General features: G+C 39.7%; 1 protein-coding gene across 6 annotated transcripts in view; it reads right to left on the bottom strand.

Moving 5' to 3' along the window:
- The window catches only part of LOC144508221 (serine/threonine-protein phosphatase 6 regulatory ankyrin repeat subunit A-like), a 219,696-nt gene that overhangs the window by 117,070 nt on the left and 81,924 nt on the right, over positions 1-20,702 (bottom strand). For 3 of the 6 annotated variants that reach the window (XM_078236037.1, XM_078236044.1, XM_078236068.1), the window contains exons 1-2: positions 18,506-19,543; positions 17,997-18,080 (exon numbers count right to left, since the gene is read on the bottom strand). In XM_078236037.1, the coding sequence (XP_078092163.1) occupies positions 17,997-18,080; positions 18,506-18,628 (207 nt within the window). In that variant the 5' untranslated portion in view covers positions 18,629-19,543. Of the gene's footprint in view, positions 1-17,996; positions 18,081-18,505; positions 19,544-20,702 lie in introns of those variants that run through there. The other 3 variants (XM_078236052.1, XM_078236060.1, XM_078236075.1) reach the window with 1 other exon arrangement.

Here is a 20,702-nt window from a genome sequence, read left to right as displayed (position 1 = left end):
GGTTGTAAAGCATTTTGGGCTGTGCTGAGGCTGGGAAAACCTGACATAAATGTAGGTTTTTCTGTTGCACCTTTATAACAGAATGGCACGAGTTGTGTAATGGGCACCAAAGCAAAGCATCAGAGATAAAGGAGGTGACCAAAAGCTTGGCCAAAGGTAGGTGTTAAAGCGGGGGTTACAAGAGTGTGAGAATTGTCCCTTTAAGGATCAATCTGTGTAGTAAGGGTCAAATGACCCAGGGGACCAGAGAGCAGGATGGGGATCACTTTGGTAAACGTTGGTTTCTGGACTCAGAGTCATCTCGGGAGTTGATTACAGCCATGAGGCAGAAAGCCTCAGTATAGTTTTAGCCTGTAAATAAACAAGTTGTGTTTTCCCCAAACTGGTGAATGAGCATCTTTACAAAGAGAGAAAGAGCGTGCACAGAAGTTATCCAAATGGAATTCCATAGAGAGGAACCTAGGAGCCGAAGACCACCAATGGTGGGACCGAAGGGGAAGTGGGGCAGGAGGAATGGAGAATTTGGGATGAGAATGTTTTAAGTCTAGAGGAGATTACAGAGATGATGTAAGATTCTAGAGAATCTAGAGGATTATTGAAGACAATGATGACAGGTGAGTGAGATTTGTTGCAGGATAGGATTGCTGTGAGAATAGTCATGATAATCAGATTAAATAATCAGTCAAAGCTACATGGCGTTCGAAGATGCGATGGTTTACATATAGGGCATACAAATCTAAAGCTTCCTGGATAACATATACAGGCTAAAATGAGGCAGAACAAAAAACACAGATGGTGATTATAAGGTTCATAATGGAAAACGATGTCAAATATAGATGGTACAGATGAGAGCTAAAAATAAGGAATAAGAGTCAAGGGTAAAGGAGCATGAGAATAGATTAACAATAAATATAGAAGAAAGCTCAAAAATCTCAAAATATTAATTGTTAAAGGATAATAAAAGGGGACAAGATGTTATGGACGAGAAGCTTTTCTTGAGAAATCAAGGGTATTGCTGATTATTTTGCATCTGTCTTCACATGAAAAGGGATGTTTCCAGTTAAGCAGTAAAGGAAGTGGCAGCAACAATGAATATTAGTCAAGAATAAAGAGGAGGTGCTTAAAAGGCTGACTGGCCTCAAAGTAGAAAAATTACCCAGATTGGATGGGATGCACACCAGGTTACTAAAGGAAGTTGGGTGGGTTTGCTCTGATCGCAAATTTTCTCCTCGGATAAGGAGGTGATGACAGAGAACTGCAAATGTTACATACCAGCTTAAAAAAGGGAGAACAATCACAGACCAAATAGTCAACATTGGTGGTGGGAAAATTTTTCAGAGACAATAACATGGGGACAAAATTACTTTGCATTTGTGAAATAATGGGTTAAGAAATAAAATCAGCACGCATCTGTTAAGGACAAATCATGTTTGAGTAACTTGACAGGTTTTTGATGAGGTATCAGAGTGTGAATGAGGGTTATGTAGTTGATATTACTGGCTTTTAAAAGGTGCTTGATAAAGTACAAATAATAAAGCTGTTAGCAGAAAAGTAAATGAAGAGAGAGAAAAACCCGTAAATGCCTTCGATGACGTCACTACATGTCACATGACTAATCGAAACAGATATGCATTGGTCTCCAAAACATAACATCCGTCCCCCTTTACCTCAGTAATATGACAAACCTTAAACATTAACACTTATCCACTATGAACATAGGTTACATTACCAAGTATTATAAACATATGTACAGTTAATACGAGAGACTTTTCAGTAGCTGTGAATTTTGTTGTGGTAAGATATGACTTCCTGGAATCTTATCTTCAATATCCTCAGTAATCTGTTCTTCACTAATATCAGGTACTTCATCTTATGAAGCTGCTTCCTTTTCAGCTTCCATAAATGTGGATTTTCTACTGGAGTAGAATCAGAGCTCAGTTCTGAAGTAATCCTTGGTTCAGGAATTTCACAACCTTGGGTGCCTGATGTTAGCCTTTCTGATACAGACTCTGCTAGTTCACTCTTTAAAGCAAGGATTGGATCCTTGTGTCTCCTTCAAATTCTCTCGTCATCAATTTATACGGTATAAGAAAGCAGACCTGTTTAGCTGGAGTAGTTGCAGGGTATCCACTTCTCATTTGCAGAGTAGTTTCTCGCCAAAACTCTTTCGCCTTGATTAATACTCTTTTATTCACGGCGAGTAACTTGCACTTGTTGTTGTTCTAGTATTGTAGTATGAGGTGGCATGACTAAATCGAATTTGGTTCTCAGTTTCCTTCTCAAGAACAACACTGTTGGCAAATTTCCTGTTATCACATGAGCAGTGCAAAGTTGTTTACTCTCTTGGATAATGAACCTTCGTCTATTGTCACTTTAATGGCATGCTTCAGTGACTGTACAAGCGTCTCCGTTAATCCATTAGTGGACGGATGATATGGTGCAGTCCTTATTTGCTCTTGCATTTAAGGTAATCTACAAATTTCTTAGATGTAAATAGCATTCCATTATCACAGACCTTTCAAGTCTTGTGATTAACTCACCTAATTTCTCTCTGATTCCTTCCACTGTGATAGATTTCATCATCATGGCTTCAGGCCATTTTGAATGTGTGTCAACCAGGACAGGAAACATGTATCCTTCGATCGATCCCACAAATTCTATGTGTCTTCTCTGCTATGGTTTATTTTGGCCATTCCCATGGATGAAGTAGTTGTAGAGGTGGAGTATTTTGCATTCTAGCGCAGGACTGGCATTTATTTGAGAGTCAAGTCCCGGCCACCAGAAATAGCTTCTTGCAAGCTCTTTCATTCTTACTACCCCTGGATGACCTTCATGAAGTTGATCCAGGGCTCAGCTTTGCAATCTTGGAAGAATGATCGCTCTGATCCCCCAGAGCAGTACTTTGTTTTGGACAGTTAATTCAAGTTTCCTCATGATACAAGACCTGAATTCAGGATTCTTTTTTTGTTTGTCCAGTGATGTTCCTCTTAAGGCCATGTCCATAACCTTCACAATCACTGGATCGACCCTAGTGTGTCTTTGCACTCGAGACGATGTTATTGGTATATTCTCTACCAGGGAAAACTATAACATGTTACCCTGTGATTTGATTTTGTCCTGAATTGACAAGCTCGATAAGGCATTGGTGTTTCATGTTGCTCTGATTTCCTATAGCTAATATCATAATTATTTACTGATGGTATTAAAGACCTTTGTAAACGACTTGCATCTAATGATGGAATTCCCTTGTATGGACCAAAAATTGTTGTCAATGGCCTGATGTTGGTCAACAAAGTGAAGTATCTTCTCCTCAGGTACTGGTGAAATCATTTGACTCCAAACATTACGTTCAGGGCTTCTTTCTCAAGTTGAGCATAATTCTGTTCAGTGCTTGATAAAGTTCAAGATGCAAAGGCTATTTATTTATTGGTCATTCTTCCCCTGTTGGCATGATGTGTGAAACATCCATCCTATAGGGAGATGCATCGCATGTTAGTTGAATTTTCAACTTGAGGTTAAAATGAACCAATATTTCAGGTTTCTTTAGTATGTCTTTAACTCCTTTGTACGCATTTTCACACTCTTTCATCTAATTTCATTGTTCGTTAGCACACAATAAGGTATGAAGCGGCTTCACTAGTATTGCAAGGTTTGGAATGAATATTCCATAATAATCTATTAGTCCTAAACATTATCGCAACTGTAACACACTTTGTGATATTGGCGCCTCTAGGATCACTATAATTTTATTTGATTCTTTATGGAGGCCATCTATTACATCATCTAGATTGACAGTTTGAAAAGTTTACATTTTTCTTTCTTCACATAAAGATTGTGCTTCTCTTGATGCTCCAGTGATTTTTGTAAGTTTTGTAAATGTTCCTGTTCATTTTTGTCATGATTAGAATGTCATTCTGATAACACTGGACACCGTTGAGGTCACTTAGGAATTCATCCATGGATTTTTGGAATAAATCTGGTGCTGATGTTATCCTGAACGACAAGCGTTTATACCAGAGCAACCCTTTGTGAATAACAATCATTAGCAGTGGTTGCAACTCAGTCGCCACCTTCATTTGGAGATTTGCTTGGGACAAGTCTATCTTACTGCTTACCCCCCCAACAACCCAACGAATAGGTCCTCAATTCATGGTAAGGAGTACTAATCGACACACAACGCTGGATTTACTGTCATCTTGAAGTCACCAAAAGTTCTTATAGAACCACCTGGTTTAATGACAGGGAAGATTGGAGTTGCCCAATTGCTCATGGTTACAGGTCAATTACTCCATCCTTTATTGGTTTCTCTAGTTCCGCTTCCACTTTTGGTTTAATTGCATATGGCATAATTCTTGTCGTTAAGCATCAAGGGGTGCTATCAGATTTGATCTCGAGTCTTGCTTCAACTCCAGTCATGGACCTGAAAGTATTCTCAAACATTTTACTATACCTCCCTAGAAGTTTTTGACTGTCATCAACCAATTGTTTAACTGCTCCCCAGTTAAACTTAATATTACTTAACTAAAGAGTGCAGGAAAATTTTATTTTACTATGTGCAGTGGCAATTCTGCTGATTCAGCCATCAGCTTCTACTTGAACCATGATATATCCCATCAGTGGAAAAACTTCCTCGGGAGAAGTTCGCAGGATTACATTTGATGGTTTTAGTGGTAGACTAAAGTTAGTAGAGCTTTATTAGATAGGTGTTGCTTGCTTACAGTCCAGGATGGAAGAGGGAAAACCCACGAATGTCTCTGAAGATGTCACAGCATAACATTCATCTTCTTGCAAATGTTCTGGCGAATGAAATACAAAGGGCTTTGACAAAATGTCTTTTTTCAGCAATATTTAAGATACTCAAAACCTTGACCAAACTGTTGGTCACCTTTCCTAATATCACAATATGTAGCTCTATGTCTAGTTTTGCATTATAACACCCCTTTGAAGAATTTTAATATATTAAAGGCACTTTAATCCATCATTATGAAGTGCTTCGAAAGCTTAGTCATGGCACGAATCAATTCCAGCCTCTCAGACTGCCTGGATCCACTACAGTTCGCCTACCACTGCAACAGGTCCACAGCAGACGCCATCTCCCTGGCCCTGCACTCAACTCTGGAACACCGAGATAACAAAGACACCTATGTCACAGCTCAGCCTTCAACACCATTATTCCTACGAAACTCATCTCCAAACTCCATGGCCTGGGCATCAGCTCCTCCCTCTGCGCCTGGATCCTGAGCTTCCTAACCCACAGACCACAATCAGTAAGGATAGGTAACAACACCTCCTCCATGATCATGCTCAACACTGGTGCCCCACAAGGCTGTCTTCGCAGCCCCCTAATGTACTCCTTATGCACCTATGACTGGGTGGCCAAATCCTCCTCCAATTCGATTTTCAAGTTTGTTGATGACACCACTGTAGTGGGTCAGGTCTCAAACAATGACGAGACAGAGCACAGGAATGAGTTAGAGAATCTGGTGAACTGGTGTGACGACAATAATCTCTCCCTCAATGTCAACAAAACGCAAGAGATTGTCATTGACTTCAGGAAACGTAGTGGAGAACATACCTCGGTCTACATCAATGGGGACAAAGTAGAAATGGTCGAGAGCTTCAAGTTTTTAGGTGTCCAGATCACCAGCAACCTGTCCTGGTCCCCCGATGTCGACACTATAATTAAGAAAGCCCACCAACGCCTCTACTGCCTCAGAAGACTAAGGAAATTTGGCATGTCAGCTACCACTCTCACCAACTTTTACAGATGCACCATAGAAAGCATTATTTCTGGTTGTACCATAGCTTGGTATGGCTCCAGCTCTGCCCAAGAATGCAAGAAACTACAAAAGGTCATAAAGTAGCCCAATCCATCACGCAAACCAACCTCCCATCCATTGATTCTGTCTACACTTCCCGCTGCCTCAGCAAAGCAGTCAGCATAATTAAGGACCCCACGCACCCCGGACATTCTCTCTTCCACCGGGGAAAAGATACAAAAGTCTGAGGACACGTACCAACCAACTGAAGAACAGCTTCCTTCCTGCTGTCATCAGACTTTTGAATGGACCTACTTTGCATTAAGTTGATCTTTCTTTACTCCCTAGCTATGACTTTAACACTACATTCTGCACTCTCTCGTTTCCTTCTCTACGTACAAAATGCTTTGCCTGTATAGTGCGCAAGAAACAATACTTTTCACTGTATACTAATACATGTAACAATAATAAATCAAATCAAATCACTGTTGCTGTCATCATCAGGATCTAGAAGCTAGTGGAACTTCTGAATAAAACAAACAGACCATAAACAATATGCAACCTATACCTGAAATGGCATGGGGAAAATATCAATGTCAGCTCCCTAAATGGTAAAATTATACGAATGGTTCAAATTGTTCTGCTGGAATATATTGGCAGGAATAAATATTACTCATAATGGAAAAACTTCTTGCACCTAACCTCAATCGTTTATTCAGGTACTGAAATGAATTCCAGGTTTACAGAAAAAAAATATGTTATGAGCCTTGTTCAAATTGTAAAGGGCCAATTTGTTCCAACATATATTTTCAAATGAACAGACACAAAGTGAATGTTAAACTTCTTCCAATCAACTCACCATAGCATGTTAAGAGAGCTACTTATATAGTTTCTATTTTTAAAGCTTCCATGCAATTGTTTTTTTTAATAGTATAATTTAGTGAAAATGACATAATTCCTGAAGAGAAACATTACTTTAAATGTGACTTCATGCCGCACAATTAAGTACCAAGGCTATGCTACCTGATTAATCCAAAGCAACATCTAACTTTCACCTGCTCTTGATGCGCCATGAAGTGCATGATGAAAATTGTGCTACTTTTGAACACCTCTTCCGCACTTCATCTCAGACAATTCCCGTCAACCTGTGTAATAAATTTCCGTGTCTTTTTTAATGGATCAATTTTTTTTTACTCAGTGCTCTTGTGAATGTATTTTCCTTTTTCCCCATTTGAGCTCCAAATAATCTCCCCCTCCATATAATCTTTGTGCTGAAATTAAGATTCACCTGTTTCTTGTAACTCATTCAATTTTAGGATCTTAGAACCTTTCCTTATTTCCTAAAAATTACTTCTTTCCATCTTTGGCAGTTTGCAAAATCTAACATTGGAGTCACCTGCCCATTTACTTTCTTATTTACAGGTCCTAAAGTTGTGTCATGAGAAAGTCTACTCTTTATAATTCAAAGCCAATCTTTCGCAAAAAAGAAAGTAAATGGAATTAAGCAGTGTGCATAACACAAAATTGAATTTAGTTCTAAAACAATCAGATCATTGAATTAAATTACTTTCAATTAAGAATAGAATGTACAAGTGCATGTTTACTTGACATTCCTTTCTCTACTTGCATGTCAGCACTTAAATCTTTATTCTGCAACTTAAAAAAAAAACTTCAAAGCGGTATATATTTCAACTGGTCTAAATGCGGAGTTTGCCTATACAGCATTTTTGACTGTGTTGCAAATTCCATGCAACAGTATCAAAATTACCTCTGATCAGTAATTATTTTAAATTGTGTTGTGGCAGACAATTAAACCCAAGGCTATCTGTCTTAAACCAGTCTGGATTAATGAAAGTTTCAGAATTTGTTTTGCCAATAACTACAGAATAGAGTCCGTTATTGCAAACAGCCAATAGTTTAAAATGACTGTTAGACTTTCAGACACCATGGGTTGGTGTGGCAAACCAATTAATCATGCTTGTGCAGTAATGGCACTGTTCTGAAATCAGGAATTGAGGTACATGTTGTTGGGTTGTACATAAGACTTGCATAATCCTGGACTATAAAATTGCTCAGTGCAAACACCAGGTGCAAAAATAAAACAATATATTTTTTGAACAATAACACTCATCTGTAATAAAAGTAAAACAAGAGCAGAGATTTAATCGTTAAGAAAAGTAAAATATTACAATGAAAAATCAAATTCAATAAACCAACTGCTTTTACAACTTCTACAAATAATTCTGATTGTGCGCCTCTAAGTTAGGCAATTTCACAGATCAGTTAGTGACAGCTGCAATAACTGTCATTTTTTTCTTTACTTTTGGCTGCTTGGTTACTCCACTGCTCTCAATACAATTTCAAATACATCATTTCCTCAACTCTCATTTTTATAGTGTTCAGTACCAGCCAAAATGCAATGCACAAGTTAAAATTGTTTTTTAACAATTAAATTAGTGAAGGATAAGGGTATCAAAAATACCATTAAATGGTTAATCAGTCAATAGGGAATTTTAAATTCAGTGAGGACTGTAAAGGACTTCATAAAGGCAGATTACTGGAATAGGTACAGATCAGCCGAACAACATAAAGTGGAGCTGTGTGGGGCAGTACATTCTGGGAGGAAAGTCAAAGAATGGAAGTATATACTCATTAGAAAGATGAGTGTGAATGAACTGTGGTCTCTGGAATAATTGTCTGGAAGTGAGAGTACAACAACTTACATTAATATCGCACTTCAATATAATAAAGTATGTCAGGCCCTTTGACAGGTGCATTATAAAACAAAACTACAATTTGAGTAGATAACAGATCAGGTGACAAAAACCTTGGTGCAAGAGGTAGGTTAATAAGTGCCTTACATGAAGATAGCAAGGTGGGGAGGTGGAGAGGTTGTAACAGGTTGGAGATGAGGAGTGAAGCCATAGAGGGATTTGAAATCAAGCATGAGAGCTAAAAAATCAAAACATTGCTTAACTGCGGGCTAATGTGGTTCAGCAAGCACAGGACTGATAGCTGATTGGAACTTGGTGAGAGTTGGGACACAAACAGCAGTTTTGGAAAGCTTTTAAGTTCAGTGACGTAGAATGTGGGAGGGAGGTCTTGTGATCAGCGGGTAACATCACTGCTGTGAGCTAGAATCATAGAATCTACAATGCAGAAGGAGGTCATTTGGCCCATCGAGCCTGCACAGACAACAATTCCACCCAGGTCCCATCCCCATAACCCCACATATTTACCCTCCTAATCCCCCTAAAACTAAGGGGAAATTTGTCATGGCCAACCTAACCCGCACATCTTTGGACTGTGGGAGGAAACCGAAACACCCAGAGGAAACCCATTCAGACACGGAGAGAACATGCAAACTCCCACAGACAGTCACCTAAGGCCGGAATTGAACCTGTGTCCCTGGCACTGCGAGGCCGCAGTACTAACCACTATGCCACCGTGCCATCCCAAGGTGGTGAAGCTCCAGTTTCGAGACTTACTCTGGGGCTTGATGACCATGCAAGGTGCATGCATGCCATGGCGTGGCTAAACAGGCTAATCATTAACCTGCAACCCTTTTCAATATGCCTTTGGTAGGGGAGAGTCCCCTGGTCATCCAGAACCTGCAGAAGCAACAGCAAACCACTGCAGAACCTTGCCAAACATGACCACAAACCAACGCATGGAAATTCATGGTGCTTAATGCCATCTTAGGGCATGATACCTAAAGGAGGAGGGAAAGGAAGAAAGAGAGAAAATGCGGAGTGCAGAGAAATTGTGGGTTTTAGATTTAAGGGTCAAGTACAGATATAGAAAACAAATTATCAATTTAGATGATCAATCAAATACTGATTAAGTAATTTAATGATTGTGTACAATTTGACACCCATCTTGAAATAGGCATTAAAGCCATCCAGCATTGAGTTACCAGGATGATACCAGAATAGGAAAGTAGTTACAAGGAGAAAGGTGGTTTAAAGTTTATTTATAAGTGTCACAAGTATGTTTACACCAACACTGCAATGAAGTTACTGTGAAAATGCCAAGTTGCCACACTCGGGCACCTGTTCGGGTACACTGGGGGAGAATTTAGCATGGCCAATGCACCTAACCAGCACGTCTTTCGGTGGTTCTGGTCCTATTTCACAAGCAGAGAAAATGCGTGTGTGGTCGGTAAAGACAATTTTCCATGTCAAGTGGTTGACATAATTGAGGCAAAAAATTTAACATTTTCAGGGAAATTGAGTAAATTGAATACTGCAGCTAAAATGGGCCAAATAGCTTCCTCACATGCTGTAAATCTTGATGGTTCAATACATAATATTAAGATATTTAAAGAGGTCAATAATCGTTATATTGTCCAATGGAAAGATTAACTTAGTTGCTTTTTCCTTATTTAGTTGAAAATTTTGAATTTTAATTCTGAATTGCAGGTTTGTAATGTATTTATCTGTCACTCTGTAGTACTTACAAGTATGTAGCACATAAACAGCTCATCTGGCACAACTGATCTATGCTTCACGTGAGCCCCTTGCCTCCATTACTCTTTGTTCCACATTCTAATCATTTTTGGAGTAAAGAAATGTCTTTTGAATTCCCTATTGGATTTATTAGTCACTACATTATATTTATGACCTCTATCTTGAGCCTCCCCACAAGTAGAAACATTTCGTCTACTACACTATTAAACTCTTCCATTATCTTATTATCTATCAACCCTCACTTTTCTAGAGAAAAACAGGAGTCCCTAAGTCTGTTTAGCCGATTCTGCTTATCTCCTCAGTTCTGGTATCATCCACTGAATCTTATTTGAAATTTCATCAATGCCTCTATAGCCTTGTTAAAATATGGAGACTAAAACTGCACTCCAAGCATAGTCTGTCCAAGATTAAACACATGTTTAACATAACTCATCTGCTTTTCAATTCCATCCTTTAAAAATAAACTCCAGTACTTGGTGCTTTTTTAAATGACATTAACAATGCCCCTACATTTGGTTATGTGTATCCATGCCCCTAGATCCAGATTCAGGGGCAGCATGGTGGCACAGTGGTTAATACTGCTGCCTCACAGCAGCAGCGACCCGGGTTCAATTCCAGCCTTGGGTCACTGTCTGTGTGGAGTTTGCACATTCTCCCCATGTCTGCATGGGTTTCCTCCAGGTGCTCCAGTTTCCTCCCACACTCCAAAGATGTGCAGGTTAGGTTGATTGGCTGTGCTAAATTGACCCTAGTGTCAGGGGGATTAGCAGGGTAAATATGTGGGGCTAGGGGAATAGGGCCTGGGTGGGATTGTGGTCGGTGCAGACTCGATGGGCCAAATGGCCTCCTTCTGCACTGTAGGGATTCTATCCTTTGCTGCTTCACTCAATTCAGATTACCTAAGCAGTATGTAGCCTCTTTATTCTTCATCCTAAAATGCACCACCTCAAACTTATCTATATTGAAATTAATTTGCCAATTACTTGCCTATTTTGCAAGGTTATTAATTCTTCTTGCATTTGGTTACATTCTCCCTTTGTATTACCCACAGCCTCCAATTTCACTACATCAGTAAATTTTGAAATTGTACTTCCAATTCTCAAAGCCAAATCATTAATTAAATTAATGGCATTGACAAATAGTGAGAAGTGATGTTCCACAGATATCAGTGATGCGACCAGAGTAGCTACTCTTAACACTACTTTGTTTTCTGTTTTGGAGCCAGCTTGCCATCCAGTCAGCTATGATTCCACGTGTGTGATCTGACCTTCAATATGGCACTGTACTCATGACCCAGGCTCTTTGAAAATCCAATTTTATATCTACTACATTGGCCTTGTCTACACTTGCTGTACTTCTTTTAAAAAATAGGATTGGTCAAGCATGACCACTTCTTTTGAAATGTGAGCCATTATATTTCCATTTCTGAATATTTTTCTATTACATCTTTGAGTAAAGATTCCATTATCTTTCTGCTAACTGGCAGTGAAATTCCATTGTGAGTTTGATGGTCCTTTTAAAACAACTTTACTTAAATGTGAACAGAACAATATTGTTTAGGAGGTTTGTAATCTGTCTTTTTCATAATGGATGTAGTTCTGCTTCTCATCAGCAATGGTACTTGCAGATCACTTGATGGTTGACAGACTGTGTGTTTAAAATAACTATATTGCAGCATTATTTCTAAGCTAAAATGTTGTAGCTTTCCAAGCTTTGTCAACCACTACAAGTAATCAAAGCAATTTAGAAGAATGTAGATGAAATGAAAAACAAAACACCAACGCCAAGATTTTAACTTGGGGTTAGCAATTCAGGTGGGTCAAAAATTGTCCTGACCTATTCAGCAACTTTTACTTCTTGATGCCCTGCATCAGCTTGCCACCTAAAATTTGGGGAGGGGTATGGGAGTGCTAAACAGTAAAAGCTGTTCCAGTGTGTAGGGGCGGGCAATTTCAGGCAGCAGCAGTTGCTGTGAGGGACCAGTTACAGGAAGAGGTTTGGGGAGTTTAAATTTCCTTGTGGAGGGACTCACATGATTCTCCTGTCCCACAACACAAAACTTTAGACTTTTTTTTTAAACTGTGAAACTTATTTGTTTGGGCCTTGTCTGACCCCAGATTCTCTTGCTAGTTTGACCTGGAAGGAAAGCCACAATGAATTCCTTACTCAGGTCCATCATTTAATCTAGACAACAGACCCCAAGGATATCCTTTAGAAACCTTACAGTGCAGAAGGAGGCCATTTGGCCCATCGAACCTACACCGACAACAATCCCACCCAGGCCCTATCCCCATATATTTACCCTGCTAATCCTCCTGACACTATGGGGCAATTTACCATGGCCAGTCCACCTAACCCGCAGATCTTTGGACTGTGGGAGGAAACCGGAGCATCCTGAGGAAACCCACGCAGACACGGGGAGAATGTGCAAACTCCACATAGACAGTCACCCAAGTTTGGAATTGAACCCGGGTCCCTGGCACAGTGAGGCAGCAGTGCTAACCACTGTGCCACCATGCCGCCCTTAAAGTCATTCTAATTTAAAAATTTCACACACAGAGCCAGTCCTTCAGTTCTTCTCTATATCATCAGGATGTTACATGCTCAAAAACACCTCAATAAAGTTCGCGTTGTCAGCAGCAACCCACAAGTTAAGTTCCAGGACAGATGTTGGATCGGGCAATGGTATGGAGGTGTGGGCAATTGGCAGGTCTGTGCTAATATATCCATGAACAAATGGAACCACACTCAATATATATGAGTTAGTAGTCTATAGTGAGGCATTTCAGAAATAGAATCCCTACTCTGCTGAAGGAGGCCATTGAGTCTGCACTGACTTAGAGTGTCTTACCCAGGCCCTCTATCCCTCCTCATCCCCGTAATCCCACACAAAAGACTGGAGGTTAGAGAGAGAAGAACCATAGAATCTCTACAGTGCAGAAAGAGGCCACTTTGCCCATCGAGTCTGCACCAAATCTCCAAAAGAATATCCCTCCCTGGCTCTCCCCTCTGGATCCCTGCCGCTGTAACACAGCAGTGCTAACCACTGTGTCACCATCCTGCCCAGATAAATATATTGAAAACTGAGATGAATACCAAAATAAGCTCAAAGGAATATATTGCTGTTCAAAACAACTAATATGTTGTGCTAAATACTATAGTGTACATTCAAGTGGAACTACTATGTACAGCACCTCGAGCAGAAGAATGCCTCAGAACATTTAGAGGAGTGTTCTCAGATAGCTCTGAGCAAGATATGAAAACTTAGCTTATCGTGCTGTTATAGGAACATAGGAATTAGGAGCAGAAGTAGGCAAATTCAGCCTTTCGAGCCTGTTCCGCCATTCAATCAGATCATGGCTGATCTCTCCCTGGTCTCAAATCCACTTCCCCACCTGTTCCCCATACGCTATCCCCTCTTTCCCTTTTATTAGAAATATATCTATTTCCCTCTTGAAACCATTCAGCGATTCAGACTCCATCGTGCTATGGGGCAGCGAGTTCCACAAATTCACCACCCTCTGCGAGAAGTAGTTCCTCCTCACCTCAGTTTTAAGTCTACAGCCTTGCAACTTATACCTGTGACCTCCTGTTGTACATTGCACCACAAGAGGAAACACTTGGTCTACATTTGCTTCATCAATCTCTTTAAAATTTTATATACCTCGATCTGATCCCCTCACATCCTTCTAAACTCTAGCGAGTACAAGCCCAAACTGTTTAATCTCTCCTCATACGTCAACCCCTTCATCCCCGGAATCAATCTAGTGAATCTCCTTTGAACTGCGTCCAATGCCACCACATCCCTCCTCAAATAAGGAGGCCAGATCTGGACACAATACTCCAGATGTGGTCTCACCAACACCCTATACAATTGCACCAACACTTCTCTACTTTTATACTCTAGTCCTTTTGCAATAACTGCCAACATCGCATTTGTCTTCTTTATTACACGCTGCACCTGTATATTGACTTTCTGCGATTCATGAACATTGACAACCAGATCCCGCTGGCCGGTTGCATTTTGAATCTGCTTTCCATTTAGATAATAATTTGCCTTTCTATTTTTTCTGCCAAAATTGATAACCTCACACTTATCCACATTAAACTTCATCTGCCAAATTTTGGCCAATTCTCCTAGTCTTTCTATATCTGTTTGCAGAATCTTTATATCCTCTTCACTGCCTGCTTTTCCACCCATTTTAGTCTGCAAATTTTGCTATGGTACACTCTGTCTCTGCTTGCAGATCATTTATATAGGTTGCAAACAGTTGAGGTCCGAAGGCTGACACCTGCTAGTTACATTTTGCCAGCCAGAGAATGACCCATTTATCCCAACACACTGTTTTCTGTCAGTCAGCCAATCCTCAATCCAACCTGGTACTCTACCCCCAGCCCCCTGCAATCTCACCTTCTGGATCAGTATTTTATGGGGTAACTTGTCAAACATCTTCTGGAAGTCTAGATATACCACATCCATGGGCTTCCCACTATCCACCTTGCTGGTTACATCCTCAAAGGACTCAAGCAAGTTTGTCAAGCATGACTTTCCCTTCATTAGACCATGCTGACAATGGCGGATTGAGTTTTGTCTTTCCAAATGCTCAGTCATCTCCTCCTTAATGATCGATTCCAGCAACTTCCCCACCGCTGGCCAAACAAAAGCAGAAAATGCTGGAAAATCTCAACAGATCTGACAGCATCTGTGGGGAGAGAATAGAGCCAACAGCCAACACTCTACCACCTCGCCCGTCCTGGAATCAGGGCGGGCGAGGTTCCCAGAACAGAAATCCCCATAGGCCTCGGGCGAGATTTTACAATCTCACCCGAGTGAGGCCATAAAATCCCGCCCAATGTTTCGAGTCAAGGTGACCCTTCGTCAGAGCTGACGAAACTCTGACAAAGGGTCATCTAGACTCGAAACTTTGGCTCTATTCTCTCCCACAGATATTGTCAGACATGCGGAGATTTTTCAGCATTTTGTGTTTTTGCTTCAGATTCCAGCATCCGCAGTATTTTACTTTTATTGTAAGCTAACTGGCTTATAGTTCCCTACTTTTTGCCTCTCTCCTTTTTTGAATAGGGGAGTCACATCAGCATGTTTACAATCCACGCGGACCTTACCAGAATTTTGAAATATCACAACTAATGCATCCACTATCTCTGCTGCTACCTCCTTTGATATCCTAGGGTGCAGGCCATCAGGTCCCAGAGACTTATCTGCCTTTAATCTCATTAGTTTATTCAATACCCTCTCCCTAGTAATGGTTATTGCACCAAGTTGCTCTGCATTAACTGGAGTTTTTGGAAAATCTTCATTATTCTCTACCGTGAAGACAGAGGCAAAATATTGGTTTAGTGCCTCCACCATCTCTGCGTTACAACAAAGCAAAGTTAACCTTGCAGTCTGTGCAATATAAACTCCATAGTGAAATTTACTATGTTTTGTATTCGGTTTTTTAGAAGGTGAAAATAAATGTTGAGCTAGGTGTCCAGAATCATACCATGATGAATTCTCTTACGATGAATTGCCAGGGTACCATGCCTCTCAAGTCCAAACACATTGAAAATGACTAGGGAAGAGGTTAAACTTTAAAACAAATCATCTCCATGAATAAGCTGGTCAGACCACTTACTTATACTTATTCACCAACTTTTACAGCTGCAGCACAGAAAGCATTTTTTCCAGTTATGCTACAGCTTGGTATGGCTCCTGCTCTGTCTAAGACCACAAGAAATTACAAAGGGTCATGAATGAAGCCCAGTCCATCACTCAAACCAGCCTCCCATCCATTAACTCTGTCTACACTTCCCGCTGCCTTGGAAAAGCAGCCAGCATAATTAAGGACTCCATGCATCCCGGACATACTCTTTTCCATCTTCTTCCGTCGGGAAAAATATACAAACGTTTGAGGACACGTGTCAACTGACTCAAGAACAGCTTCTTCCCTGCTGCCATCAGACTATTGAATGGACTTACCTAGTATTAAGCTTTCTCTACACCCTAGTTATGACTGTAACACTACATTCTGCACCCTCTCCTTGTCTTCTCTATGTACTGTGTTGCTTTGTCTGTATAGCGCGCAAGAAACAATACTTTTCACTGTATACTAATACTTGTGACAATAATAAATCAAATCAAAATTATTTAATAGGGACTATTTCAAATTTGTCTTCCCTGTCTCAATGTCTGGTTACCCAAGTTTAACGCCAACTTGTCAAGAATTTTTCACCTGCCTACTGTTAAAAAATTGCCCCAGAAATTTGAGGGGGTGGGGGGGAGACATGTGAACAGAAGAATTTTAAGGATCTCTAGTCAGAATAGCTCTCCCAAAATAAGTACAAAGGAATTCTTGCCTAGACTCAAAAAATGTATCTTTTACAGGAGAAAATTGCCTAGCGTGATGTCGAAGTTGTCAATGAAAGTGCATTTATTAATATTTTATTTTATTCAGCAGTTAAGAACCATTGTTGAAATTAAGGGCATATTGGCTCCCTCTTAAAAGATTTAACCAGTTATATATAATGAGTTAATACCCTGTAGCACCAAATTCAAATAGAATCCTCAGACATCCAGTCTTTCTGCTGATTGGCTTTTTCATGGTGCCAAAAAAACTGATTTCTTAATAAGGGGTCATAATGATATCAGGTATTACTGACCTTCTTCATCAAGGTTAAATAAATAACCACTGTACAGAATTTGGATCTAAATGCGTTTTAATTTAATAAGAATCAAAAAAGGCCAAGTCCATTAAACATCACAAAACCACAACTTTGTCATAAAGCAGAGACTTTAAGCAGGAATAATAAACTCTATGAAAGGTATTTGCAAATGGATGCATGAGAAACATTTTTCGGCCTATATGTGTATTGGGGTTTTCATAAACAACTTTAAGGCATGCAAGCAGAACATTCTCAAACATCATAATTACGCTTACAGCTAGATAAGGCAAGCAGATCAACTAATGAATTGGTGCTAGTGCTTCCAGAAATCATTTTTAAAATTCCTTCCCAACCATTTCTATGTAAATATTGAGAACAGAAGAATGAATGATAAAACAAAACTTAATTTACAGGAAGTTCAAGAATGGAACTCGAACAGAATGATTTTGGCTTTTAAAATCAAGTTTCCAGTTGACCAATTTGAAATTGCAGCAAGCATTGTCAGGACAAATAAATTAAAAGAATGGTACATTTAAAAAGTTTTTTTCTCGGATACTTAGCACATTTTCAACAGGAGGCACAACAGGCAAGCACGCAACAAGGTCGTCCTTGAAAGCATGCTGATGAGACTCAGTAACCAAATTTGCTGCCTGCCTAAAGACTGGGAGAAGGGAACCGAAGGAGAGAGAAAGGCAACAAGCTTTTGTTCACTAAACGGTTCAATCAAAATCACAAATTGCATAAGGAATCAACAACATCTGTTAACACACCAACAGGCCAGCCCACTAAACCATTTGAAGATACCAAAATAAGTAAACAAAATGGGAGGAAAACAGGAGATTGCAGATACAGATGCAAAATGTGGCGAGAGCTGTTAGAATCTAGATCAGAATTTTTGGAGCATTACAATAGTTTGTTACCCTGAAAATTGCATGGATTTGTGAATAGATACTTAAAGAAACAGTAGGTAGAATAAAGAGGCAAACTTTGAAAATCCCAATAAGCTTTTAAAGTTACTCAGATGACAATTTAAGACCAACAGGCCATGAACACTTCAATGGATGGATGTGGGAGTGGGAAGGGATAATCAAATTACATTACTTACCTGTACATTGACATCCTCTTTTTTGAAAATTAGGCTACGGACTTCATCTGGATCTCCATTAAAAATAGCTTGAACCAGTGGTGGCTGCAACATTTAAAGAAACATAAGATTAAACATGAAAAAATAACTCACCATATGGCTATGACATCACTAACTGACAAATATGGACTACATATATCACAGTAACTGCATGTAGGATTTGTTAAACACACCAATGTCAATCAGAGATCTAATGTTCAGTGTGAATTTTTTCCAAAGTATGGCCCAGATCCTTGGAAACTGTTGGTATACAATTCATTAGAAATGTAAACACATACAACTTATCGAGCTTATTATCCTCAGCTGCCAAACCTTTGAAGATGCAAATATTTGGACGCTCCAGATTTTCCTTTTGAAAGATTACAAATTTGTACGAAAAGAACATATAAAATCTGGACATGCACATTTACCATATTGTAGCAGATGCAGTAAATGTACAGGTATGTTTAGATAAGTTGTGATATGCTCACCCTTCCATCTTCAGGTGAAACTGACTTTAACACATCCTCATACTTGTCCTCAAGCTTTTTAGAAGTAATAACAGGGGAATCATCGTCCACCTCCTCCAGAACAACAATACACACTCGGCTCATCCGATCTCCCGTTTACAGACTATTTTTATGATCTTTATTCAGAGACAGCAATTTCACTTTTCAATGGAAAACGACAATTTCCTATGCTGGAGATTACATGCCGGTCTGATCCATATAATTTATAGTAGTAGTTCCGGTGTAAAATCAGCCCTGGGGCCGACACATACAGTGATACTGAATTGGTTCCTTATTTGACAGAATATCCTTGATGCAGCGTAGCTGTTGTTATGGGTGACATGACACCATTCCTTAAATAGAAAAGCAGGCAAATCATGTGGTTTAGATCTTCAGTGATTTACAAACGCAGAGAAACCGAGCAGCTCTCCATAACAGAAGGCCTAAGATTTTTTTCCCTTTGCGATAGATTTTCATCAGGCTGAAGCAGTATCCAGGAGAAACTACAAACCAATTTCACATGAAGATTAATTTAATGACCTCCACCGCAGTACAATTAAACACAGGCCAGATGAAAGAGAAAAGGGGGCAGAGTAAGAGAGAACACGAACACGACAGACAGGACTCGCTGTACAAAAAGGTGGAGAATACAAGTATGACCCAGAATCAGAATAGGACAATTACTCTGTTGGCAATGATGCCGTGCTGACCAGTCACTTTTCTCCAGCAGCTAGTCACTGCAGAAACTCCAATGGGAGATTCAATGAGCTGAAAACATGCAGTCCAGTTCACTTCCTTCAATAGCACCGAACAAGAAACTATGATTATCCGGGAAAAAATTTGAATGCAGACTTCCAGAGGCAACAGACAGTTAATAGTTTCCTTTGGATAACAAGTTAAAAGAAAGCAGCGTCAATCTTCAACACTGACTGCAGCAAAAAAAAAAAGCAGCGTCTATGGTATTTTCCCATGTGCTTCAAGTCAAGCTTCTGTCAGTCTGCCAGTTCAAGTTTACAATCCAGCATCACTAATTTCTTGCATTAAGCATCAATTCTTGTTTCACTGAATCCATGACATTAAAAAACAGTCAGCAGATATCCATCGCATAGCCACCATTTCAGCTCTATATATACTCTGATCGCAGACAGAGCAGCAGTAGAATTCTGGTAGCTTCCTCTCGCGTGCTGCTTTCTGGCTACCCTTGCAATTTCAACTGTGCATGCCAGAGATGTGAATAAATGACTAGTCTGACGTTAAGGGAGCTTTATTGCAGAATAGCTCCAATTTAACAGCTTCCAGTCAAAGCTGAATGGAAAACTGGTTCATTGGCTCTGCTGACTAATAGTGCCACAGGGAGGACCCAACATTATGAGTAATCTTTTATTTGGTTCATGTTAAAAATAAAGAATTAAGTGTTCCTTCTTCCATATCATTACCAGAAGTAGTCATACAAAAGCTTGAATACCCAGGAGCTTCCTTCAAACGGTTAACATTTCCTACTAAAAGCACAAATGCCAGAACCTCCCAACGTACTCATAAAACCAAGGTTGCAGCAGAAAATTGGCCAGATAAAGCTTCACTTCCCACAAATATTTAGCATGTAATATTTTGGGTAGTCACTATAACAAATACATGAGATCCCAAACATCAAAAAATCGTGATAATGGATAGATAACTTGGTTTTGGTAATTTAATTCAAAAGTGCGAAGTGAGGGTCTTGCATAACTTGCAAGTGCCTCTAAAATTTAAAAAATGCAATCTTGAACTTCATCCTTGTTTTACTACATAAATACCCGGGAAAGCTTACTTATAAGCATGCAGCCTGTAAAAGAGCAGCATTGGAAAACATTACATTCTGTGAAGCAGGTTTTATTCCAAATTAATCTATTTTCTGTGGGAGCTGCTAAACAGATGATGATGAAAACATGCACTGAATTGGCATTGGGCGCTTGCATTCCTTTCACATTATGGTGAAAACGTAAGAAAAATGTTTGCAGTTGTCTCCTGGACCCTGTTTTCTGGGTTTTTTTAAATGGTGAAAAAATTTCTGTCATGGTGTCAGAAAGCTCTGTTAGCATATCCGACTCTGAAAGCTAACTTTCATCTTAACAATTAGACATATAGAGCAAATTGCCTGCCAACATCACCAACTATTCCTTAGACACACATGTACAGTAAA

The sequence above is a fragment of the Mustelus asterias genome, chromosome 2 (genome assembly GCF_964213995.1).
Source record: "Mustelus asterias chromosome 2, sMusAst1.hap1.1, whole genome shotgun sequence".
In the NCBI taxonomy this organism is placed as follows: Eukaryota; Metazoa; Chordata; class Chondrichthyes; order Carcharhiniformes; family Triakidae; genus Mustelus; species Mustelus asterias.
This window is presented reverse-complemented; position numbering and strand designations above follow the sequence as displayed.